The sequence below is a fragment of the Triticum aestivum genome, chromosome 3A (assembly GCF_018294505.1).
Source record: "Triticum aestivum cultivar Chinese Spring chromosome 3A, IWGSC CS RefSeq v2.1, whole genome shotgun sequence".
NCBI classification, from domain to species: Eukaryota; Viridiplantae; Streptophyta; class Magnoliopsida; order Poales; family Poaceae; genus Triticum; species Triticum aestivum.
The window spans coordinates 699578478-699589172 of record NC_057800.1 but is presented as its reverse complement, the minus strand read 5'-3'; the positions used below and the strand labels follow the sequence as shown (position 1 = coordinate 699589172).

General features: G+C 43.3%; 1 protein-coding gene across 4 annotated transcripts; it reads right to left on the bottom strand.

Moving 5' to 3' along the window:
- Positions 1-5402: 5402 nt before the first annotated feature.
- On the bottom strand, positions 5403-10288 carry LOC123063320 (F-box protein At5g49610). 4 transcript variants are annotated; one of them, XM_044487068.1, is made up of 4 exons: positions 8852-10288; positions 6672-8259; positions 6032-6437; positions 5403-5746 (listed from the first exon to the last, which is right to left on the bottom strand). In XM_044487068.1, exon 1 carries the CDS (start codon positions 10227-10229, stop codon positions 9087-9089), a length of 1143 nt encoding a protein of 380 aa, XP_044343003.1. In that variant the 5' UTR covers positions 10230-10288; the 3' UTR covers positions 5403-5746; positions 6032-6437; positions 6672-8259; positions 8852-9086. The 4 variants fall into 4 exon arrangements, with proteins under 4 accessions (XP_044343003.1, XP_044343004.1, XP_044343001.1 ...); XM_044487069.1 differs by having other exon boundaries at positions 6032-6432; XM_044487066.1 differs by having other exon boundaries at positions 6032-8259.
- Positions 10289-10695: the final 407 nt, after the last annotated feature.

The following is a 10695-nucleotide window of genomic DNA, read 5'->3' as shown; positions in this document are numbered from 1 at the left end:
GTCCCACTAATTAGCTGATGATTAAACTTATCAGGATCCCAAAAGGCCAGGGCGACCTGGAAATCCAGGCCCTCCAGCTGGTGCCAACCTGATCCTCCAGGCCTCCAGGGCCTCCCCAACCTGATCCTCCAGGCCTACGCAGATCCATTCCAGCAATAGAAGCTGCTGTCCAGTGCTAACTATAGCTTCTCAAGAACTCCACCAAGGTGCAATCCTTCTTCAGAGAATGAACCAAGAACTGATGCAGCAGTTCGAGGTGAAGAAATTATAGATGTACAGTAGTGTGGGAACCAGTAACTATGCATGCACCTGCCGTTCTATGGACAACTCAATCTCACCCACACTGGTCTATATTCAGACTACTATGAATTCTCTTGCCCTATAAGGGCAAGTTTGAGCATACACATGGCACCAAACTGAGGCGACTACTATTCAGTTCGCTCCTTTGTATCGACCATGAGCTCTGGTACAGCTGCATGCGTGTTTTGCACCAAAGAGCACATCAGACGGTTTAAGATGAAGAGAATTTCAACTGGATCAATTAATTTGGATGATGAACTTACTTTCAATCTGATGCGGGTGTGATCAGAGTGACTTTCAACTTACTTCTACAGCTGTACAATCACATAACTGGCATGGTGTTGCCCTGCTTAAGACATGAACACAATGTGCAACAGCAACACCATGGCAAAACTCTTTGTATTTAATAGTGCAAATTTTACTTCTCGAACTTTTGTTCAGAACGTGCGCTGCATGAAGCATTATTAATCCTTAAAATAGTTGGCAGACAAAGGGAAATGATACAAGAGCTCGTTCCAAGCAGTGCAACATAATTAAAAACGGTGTCCATGCGGAAGAACAAAAAGGTATTCATAAATTTTCAGATTGCAGTACCAGTTTATGTCCTACAAGAATATTAAAATTTAAAACTCCTCGGAACGAGACAAATACAACTATGTACTCCCTCAGTCCTGAAATAAGTTCCGCGGATTCAGTACAAAGTTGTACTACTTTGTACTAAATCTTTATGTTGGGACGGAGGGAGTACAATTCTTGCTATAATGATGACCTTATTAGTCTCCATAATACGGACGAGACTTGCCTGCTCCCCCGTCGTGTGCCCATCCGTGCTCCTGTCTACCTGGCTTGATTTGATTGGAACAAAATAAGGCCCGGCCCACCCCTTTAAAATCAGAGGGGGGGGGGGAGATTATTAGATTAGAAAGAAAAAAGAAAAAAAAACAGCCGTAGGATGAAGTGGGAGCACGGATGGGAGCACAGAGAGGGAGCAGGCAAGCCGGATCCCCATAATACCTACCTAACCAGATGCAATTGATTCATAAAGAATGACGAATTATGAATTTATGACATAAGGTTCCATTGAGAAGTTGACTCCTACGTGACCTAATGACTAAGTGTTCCAAGGTCTTCTAAAAATCAGACGCAGCTTGCAAGTCAACAAACAGGAAAATCTGCCTCTTTGCATCCTCAGCTACTCAGCTACAAGAAAGGGTAGAAACAGGGAACACTCTATATATCAATTACTTCCTCCGTCTTAAAATAAGTGTCTTAAGCTTAGTACAATTTTGTACTAAAGTTAGTACAAAGTTGAGACGCTTATTTTGGGACGTAGGGAGTATTAAGAAGACAACTAGATAAAAAGGTAAGGTCAATTCGTCGGTTCAAAGAAGAGGGATATGAAACATATACCGTATAAATTGCTGACAATTGAATACTAAGAAGACCACTAGATAACTAAAATAATGCCAAGCTAATTCCCCCAATTGAGTACTAAGAAGACCACTAAATAATTAAAATAAGCAAAGCCACTTCCCCGGCCCAATATATTGAGGACCACTGTATGATTACAATAAAGCAAAGCCAATTCCCCAGCCCCAGAAAATAGACATATGAGGCGGATCAGTTGGCAAATATTTTAAAAGCTGAGCATTCAACACAGCATGAGTCACTTTAGTCCAAAAGGGTACCGGGCAAGCATAGATTTCATCTGACCACATAACGGTCAGAGCTAGTACAGATCATAAAATGTGTACGTCGATGCAAAAAAAGAAGAGGACAGCAGCCTCGTAGTTTATCTAATTCAAAGATATTCCAGCTCATAACTTCATAAGGAAACAATAGGTAGGCCGTTAAGAATTGCCACCTCAAGCAACAGCCGTCAGACAAAAGGCAAAGCATTCACAGCATAACCTTCTAGAGACGGAAAAAAGGTATGCTTAACAAGACTTTGCTTGAGCCTACACCGAGACACATAGACATCTCCAAACAAAGGATTGAAACTGTTGATCAACTTGCCATCACTGTCAACATGAAGCAGATGCCAACCAAATCTGACAAGCAAGAGCACGTCACCATCCCCCGAAACAATGTCCACATCCCAATACCAATGGCCAACACATGGTTCAAACTCCCTCCAAATTTCTGTGACCAGCAATTGAATCTTGTACTTGAAATCCCAAACCTCGCTTTCGTAGTTCTGCAACACCCATACATAAATAGTCGCTCTGTCCCTGTTACGGCTATGGATGCCGAGCGTGCCATCCATCTCAAATATATATGAATAGGTGGGAACAATTGGAGCGTGCATATGGCGAAAGGACTCAGCTATGGTGTCGAATACAATTAGCAGTCCGCTTTCAGTCTTGTCGAAATCTAGGAGTGGGCTGCTTTCACTCACATAATACATTGGGTACCAGTGCAGGCTATCGCGTACCTGGACGGGGTTCTTGAAGCACAACAATGCTGTGTCCGGACATCTGATGTACCTCGGCGGCTGGTGAGAGCCCAACGTAAGGACATAGCAGCCAATTTGTTCTTTAGGTGAGTCCCTGCAGCCCCTCCGTTGCAGCAGCACACGGTACTCGCCGGTAGGGCGGTGCCGGTACATCCCCAAGGTCTTGAAGTCCCACGGTTGCCCAAGAGAAGCATGCTCACGCGTGGCCGGATTGCAGATAAAGTGGCAGGTGCCGGTCTTTTCAAGCCTGGAGAGGAGGAGGATGCCGTCGCATGAGGCCTCCGGGGAGAAAGACCGGCCAAGCTGAGCCACGGTATGGAGCTGGGTGTCAGCGGCGGCCTGGTGGTCGAAGACGATGATGTTATAGAGGTGGAGACCAGGGATGCGTTGGACGCTGTGGAGGAGGGGGTGGGCGGGCTGGCGGGCGTGGTGGGCGAGGAGGAAGCCGCGGGTGGAGGTGGCGCAGCGCCAGGCGCGGCAGACGGCGCGGCAGCGGAGGAGGGATTTGGGGTCGAGACGGACGAGGATCTCCCAGATCACGATCTCATCTGGGAGGCTGCTCAGGAGACGCGTCGCTCGTCCTGCAGCGGCCACCTCCGCCATGGTCGCCGGCGGCTGGGAACGACAAGAATTGTGGAGTCGCGCGCTTGTCCTGGTGGCGACGGAGAAGATCGTTTAGGTTGAAACAGAAGAATTGGGCTTAGCCCATGAACTCTCGGAAATAGTAGCTCTCAACAGGCTGGGCTTAGTCCAAGAAGAAGGTCACTGTGAACTTTTCTATAGGGAGTAGCAACTAAAAAGAGGTAATGTTTCTTTCTATTGCTAAACAAAACCAGATTTTTTCCTTCTACTAAAAACGACAAAAAATTCCTAGGTTGTAATAAATGTTTTTCCCTTGAGATAATAAATAAAATAAAACAGAAATATGAGGCGGATCTGTTAGCAAAATATGGGATAAGTATATTTTTCGTCCTTGAACTCTTCCGAGAGTTTAGAAATCGTCCCTCAACTCAAAACCGGATAATGTTCGTCCCTCAACTATTAAAACCGGATAGTTTTCGTCCCTCGCGCCGCTTCGGGCGGTTGTCGTCTGTCATGAACAGTAACCGACAAACAGTAAATTCGAAAAAAAAAGCAAAAAAATCCGAAAATTTGTGGGATCAAAGTTTCTCGGGTGCGCAAGGTGCAAATTTTCATATTGTTTGGACATTCCAGGTGCTCATGACAAACAAAAAATTATAAATATGTACGTCGGTGAACAGTAAATTAAAAAAAATAGCAAAAAAATATGAAACACAAAAAATTTAAGGTTTTTCCTTTGTCACGAGCTCCTGGAATGTCTAAATAGCACAAAAAATTTCACGCACCTTGCGCATCCGAGGAACTTTGATCCTCAGATTTTTTAGACTTTTTTGCTTTTTGGAAAAAATTACTGTTTATACGGACGAAAACCGCCTGAAGCGGCGTGAGGGACGAAAATTATCTGGTTTTGATAGTTGAGGGACGGAAACTTGAGTTGAGGGACGATTTCTAAACTCTCAAAAAAGTTCGACGACGAAAAATATACTTATCCCGCAAAATATGGATGCAGCAATACTTTCACCAGCCTTGTTCCAGACTACTTTCTGAACATGATTGGTACAAATAGAACACCAGCCAGGCAAATAATATGGCTGTTACTCTGTTCTATGTACGAACTACTACTCTAATCGACATTGGTATCCTCTGAACAGCGTATAATTCTTTTTGTATGTAATATTGAAACACCTGCACGGCTAGAATATGTAAACGACAGCTATTTAATGTGTCAGGAATTATTATATGCAAAAGCAAATCTTAAGTTCGTAGCAGAAATGGTGAGCTGCAAATCACATCTCTAGTTCTCAATTATTTATAATTCTGGGATGCTGCTCTGGATTGACACCAAAGGGGATAAACTAGCTCTGAAATTTTCATTATCACTTTCTTAATCAAATTCCATAGTTTTTAATCGTGGCCTTATTCCTTCCATCAATGGAAGCTGGGTTTGTCAAACATCATTGAGTTATTCCACACTGGACTGAGCAGCATGCGCAAAATTTGGTACTTGGTTGATTGGTTCAGTGCAAATTATCTATCTCCATCATTCCCGCTCTCAGAAGTAAAGGCAAAAAAAGGAGAGGTCAGTTTCGAATATATGTCAGTTCTGAATATTTTGGTCAATATTTTCCAATGTGCTGAAACATATTGTGCAAATTAGCTACTCTGATATTTGTGCAGAGATTCCTAAAAGAAATATGCAAGAGTGGAGTAGCAGAACAAACCAAAAGAGACAGTAGTGCACTCCTTATATGAAGGTGGAATGGTTCATACTGAAATATGAGTAAGACCCGTCGGAAAATTATAAGCAACATATAACACCATCGACCATTTCTTTTGAAGGCGCCGGCAAGGTAAATATGCAACCCTTGCCTATACACAGTACATGCTAAACAAAAAAAGGTGTATGTAAAGTAAAATTGTGTCAAATTAAGTTTATGGTATGGTATGATCTAATCTAATCAACACATATATCCTCCAACAGCATATGGTAAAATTAGAACACCTGCCCGGCAAAAATTATGTAAACAACTGAATCTACAAAAACCATCTAGAAATAGCACCAACAAAATGTAACCATAATTGCATTCTTTTTTTTTGAAGATAGACCGATAATTGCATTCAGTCAGTACAAACAATATAAGTGCCACGTAACTAGGTAAGAGCATACAGTCATCTCCAAGATATACAGGACAATTATTTTCAGTAGTGTGTGTACTACTGTAGCAAGGGGTACTCCCAACAGCCAGAATGTTCGCTTGTCAGCCAACATTTAGGCCTGCATTATTCGTTGTGGTGGATATGTTGGGCTGCTATCAGAAGGGTGGTGGTGGTGAGCCGCCTGGGCCCGGGGGTCCGAAGAATGGGCCGCAGCAATCTTGGAGGAGGCAGCAACAACAGAGGAGGTAGAAGCTGCACAAGAAGTATTCGTCCTGAGTTTCAGAGAATATAAACTATCTGTTTCAAACAGGGAAAAAAACTTCAAAGGAACAAATATAAACGATCGACTAATGTATGCTTCGCCACTTATATATTGCAATTTGATTGAGTTGACCACTAAACCACTAACCATCTAACTGAATATAATTGCTTTCTTTTTTTTTCTTTTGGAGATGTTGATGTTGATAATAATTTGATGATTTTGCTGGCAAAAATGCACACTTTAAATTTCTGTTAGTAGCTGAGGATTCAACTTACCAGGATCCGAAGAAGCCACCAAACCAAGGCCCCCAAGAACCAGGGCCAGGGCCTCCCCAATCTGGTCCTCCAGGCCCGCGAGGACCCATTCCACCAACACAGAAACAACTAGTTAATACAGACTACAGCTTCACAAGAACTCAGCCAGGACGCAATACAAGAGTTGATGCCCCAGTTGGAGATGAAGAAGAATTTATAGATGTAGGGTGAGAATAAGTAGTTGTGCATGGACCTGCCGTTCCAAGGATCACCTGTGAGTCTTGACTCTCACCCACTGGTCAATCAAAGTCTCTGTTCCAAGTTCCAACTACTATTCTGAACCCTCTGCCTGCTCTTCCCTTGCATTAGGAGTGCAGCTTTGATTTCTTAGTCTTAAATGCAATCTGGGCGATCAACTGCATCTGCACTATTATGTTAATTCTAATCAACACCTGTGTCCTCCCAATAGCATATAGTATATGTTAAAGTAAAACACCAGTCCGGCAAAAATATGTGAAGGAATTTATATTGCTTCATTATCTAGAAAGCAGCAACTACAAATTGTGTCAGGAATTTATATATGCAAAGTAAGTACTAGTACATCTTAAGTTATTAGCATCATCGGTGAGCTTATATTGCTTCATTATCTCACTTTGCTTACATTTCAGAGAACACCCTCTGACGAGAAACAATAGTAGGCTTCCGTTTCTGTAGGCTGAAAAGATGATATTCAAGCTGAGGGAAGAGAGCATGCAGGCTGAAAATGTGTTTCAGGCTTCAACTTATAAGGAAGAAGCAGATAAAACTAAGTGTCTTCTTCCAGCCATAACCCCTCTATATTAAATGTCCCTCGTGTCTTGCCAATTACCACGAGGGTCATTAGCTGCAGTTACATAAGATAGAAATGATCTTTCATGTTAAGTCTTGCACATAAAAAATTCAGGCGGCAGCTCCATGTTTAGTCGGAAAAAATCTGCTACTCTTGGCAACATACGTTTATGATCTGCAGACTATTGGTCGACTTATCTGAAAAATACTTTGTACAGAAACATTGTCCAGATGGTTTTGATTTTTGTACATAACCAGATTACTACTAGTATCAGAAGCCTAGTTGTATAGAACAGTATATTTTGTACAGAACCGTCCAAAGTGCTTCCTGCTCATGTAGCTTAATCAATTAACCTTGCCAGTTTTTTTTCCTCCCGGTGAAGTTTTTATAGCGTGCTTGAGTTTGATTCTAGGAAGAGAAAAACATTGCAAGTTTCTGCATATTTTCTACTCTGGTTGGTATCAAGCTCCGAACTATGAGTTTGTATTCTGATTTCACATGCTGGCTTATGAAAAATGAATTATGACAGAACATTTCACTGAGCAGTTGACTAGGATGCAACCATTTAATTTAACTACCAGTGCGCCATGGTCTTCTAAAAATTCAGATATAGCTTGCAAATCAACAAAGAATCTGTCTATGCTCATCGTCAGCTTCAACAAAGGGTAGAAACAGGTAACACCCCTACTAATATTGACTATTAAGAAGATCACTAGATAAAAATGGTAATGTCAATTCTTCAATTCAAGAAGTATGGTACTAAGAACTAAGAACACCGCTAGCAAAGCCGGTTCCTGCCCAGAAAATAGACACGTGAAGTGGATCAGGTGGCAAATATTTTAAAAGCAGAGCAAAGCATCAACACGGCATTAATCAGTTCAACCGAAAGGGAGACAAGCAATATAACATTCAGAGCTTATGATCCTAACTTATATTACATCAATGCCTAAAAAGCAAGATGCCAGCAGCCTCATAGTTGATCCGTTTCATAGATATTGCAGCTCATAAGGAAACGACTGCTAGTCCGTTAAGAACCACCACCTCACTCAACAACAATAATCAGATGAAAGGTGAAGCATTCACAGTATAACCTTTTAGAGACGGAAAAAAGGTATGCTGAACCAGACTTTGCTTGAGACGACATTCATAAATACAGAAGCCTTGGAGATCAAAATTGAAAATGTCAATCAATTTGCCATCTGTGTCAACGTGAAGCACACACCGACCAAAATTGACCAGCAAGAACATGCCATCATCCCCCGAAACATCGTTCACATCCCAAACATTAATGTCCCGATAGCCATAGTCTTAATAATCTTCGACCCGGCCCCTGATTTCTTCAACCGGCAGTCTGATTTGGTACTTTAAGTCCCAAACCTCGCTTGTAGCTGTTGTTCCATGGATTACTTGTGAGTCTTACCTGAGTTCCATGAAACCAAGACTGGTCAGTCCGGTCAAGTAGAAAGCTACTATTCCAAAAACAAAGAAAAAAATGAACATGGCTGAGAATAACAATGTCTCCAGAGGAACATGTCGTGTGACCTGATAAGCCTTTCTTCGGCTTATCGGTACAGGTTTTAGTTCTTGAGCTTATGCTAAGATTGAATATCAGATGAAGCACCAGTTCCTTTTAATGGCTGGCAGCTAAAGAGAAATGGTAGACATAATTCCTAATGATGCAACAGAGAGACAGAATTATAGCATAATACTCCTTAATTTCATCGTATTTGAAATATTTGATTACCTAAACAGATGGAATGGATTCATGACTAGAAATAAGGTGTGGCTTGGTAGTCAGTAAAGAGGATAATCTGCCTTAATTTCATCGTCAGCTACAACAAATATTGGGACCAGGAAAATCTTGTATATTTGCTAAATATTTATAGTATTAATAAGATCACTGTATAATTCCAAAAAAGAGGAAGCCCTCTATAAGAAGTCAAGTCAATTCTTCAGTTAAAAAAAAACAGAGACAAGAGGCAGATCAATTGGTCAATATTTCAAACACTAACCCAAAGAGTTGGTAATTTTAGCATCAGCTTGTCCGTTAGCCACTTCAGCCCAAAACCATATCCAAAGAAATATGAATTTCATGCAATCATATTACAGTAGGAGGTTCTTGATCATAACTTTGCATTACATCGATAAAGAAGCTAGGGCTCATGGTGGATCAAATTCATACATATTGCAGGCTTCAAGGATAAAGACAGGTTGGCCTCTAAGAAGGACCAACTCACTCAACACCACTCAGATGAAAGGCCAAGCATTCACGGAATGACCATCTAGTCTCGGAAAGAAGGTATGTGGAACAAGAGTTTGCTTGAGCCGATGTTGAGTAACTAAGAGGTCTTTGTGATGAAAACTGACCAACTTGCCATCAATATCAAACTGAAGTATAGACTTGCCAAACTTGACCAGCACAAGCACAGCGCCATCACAAGAGGCGACCACCACATTCCAATAATCGACAAACTGACCAAACTGCACAAGGAGAAGATCTGCATTGGACAATTCAACTCGGTATTTCAAGGTCCAGACCTCACTTTCATAGTCCTGCTCCTGCATCATCCAGACATCAATGATTGGCCATGTATTGTTAAAGCTGGACATGCCGAGCATGCCATCCATCTCAAACAGTTTATGGTGGTCAGGAACAACCGGAGCACACATCTCACGAAACCTCTCGGCTGTGGTGTCGAATACAATTATAATGTTGCTTCTGCTCTCATGATTCTCGGGCAAGTACCAATACTTTTGTAGGTACCAATGCTTATTCAGGTGCCAATGCAGGTTACCGCGGAACGGGACAGGTACCCCGCTGAACCTCAGTTGCTCCGCCTCCTGCAGCGACCCGATGCTCCTCGGCGGCTGGACAGAGCCCAATGCGAAGATGTGGCAGGCATCTTGCCCGTCGGTCGCTGGAAGACCAATTTCCTTGTACAGCAGTATTCGGTACTCGCCTGTGGGGCGGTGCCGGTACATTCCCAACGGAATGAAGGCAGAACTCGCCGGCAGGGGAGCATACTGACGAGTGGCCGGGTTGCAGATGGAGAGCTGGTTGCGCTTGGAGAGGAGGAGGAGGCCGTCGCAGGAGGCGCACAGATAGAAGGCCTTGGCAAGCCGGGCGACGGGCTGGTGCTGGGCCGCCAGGTAGTAGCAGCTGCCACCGTCGTCTTCCAGGCCGCAGGCGAGGGGGAGGGCGGGCTGGCGGGCGTGGTGGGCGAGGAGGAAGTCGCGGGCGGAGGTGGCGCTGCGCCAGGCGCGGCAGACGGCGCGACAGCGGAGGAGCGATTTGGGGGGCAGGCGGACGAGGATCTCCCAGATGGCGATCTCGTCCGGGAGGCCGCTGTGGAGAGGCGCCGCTGCTGCTGCTGTTGCGGCCTTCGCCATGGTCGCCGGCGGGAGAGGAGAGGAGCGGAGCAAGAGGAGTGAATTGTGGTGTTGTGGTAGTGACGGCGGCGGAGGTAGGTCAGGTCAGGCCATCAGCGAGAGACATCAATGGCATTCGGGCTGCAGTGAGCCCATCTCGAATAGATGGACATCGTAAATGGGCTGGCCATAACATCTTCGTTAGCCCAGGTTCGTTTGCAAGCTCAGTAGCCCCTAAAAAAACAAATAGCTCAATAACAAGACAGTTTTTGTTTTCCCTCAGAAAACAAGATGGTTTTTTTAGTTCTAAAAATAGTTTTTATTAAAGGGTTTTTTACCATTTGTGCCCCTAGTACTCGCTAAAAAAAGTTTTGCTACTAGGAATTTCAACTGCTCAAAAATGCCATCGCTTTGTTAGAAGCATGCTAAAAAATGCAACTGGACACCATTGTTGTTAGCTAAAATCTCATTTGCCATGTTATAATGA

Coding starts and splice junctions, on each gene's coding strand:
- LOC123063320 (XM_044487066.1), bottom strand. CDS start 10,229: ATGGCGAAGGCCGCAACAGCAGCAGCAGCGGCGCCTCTCCACAGCGGC.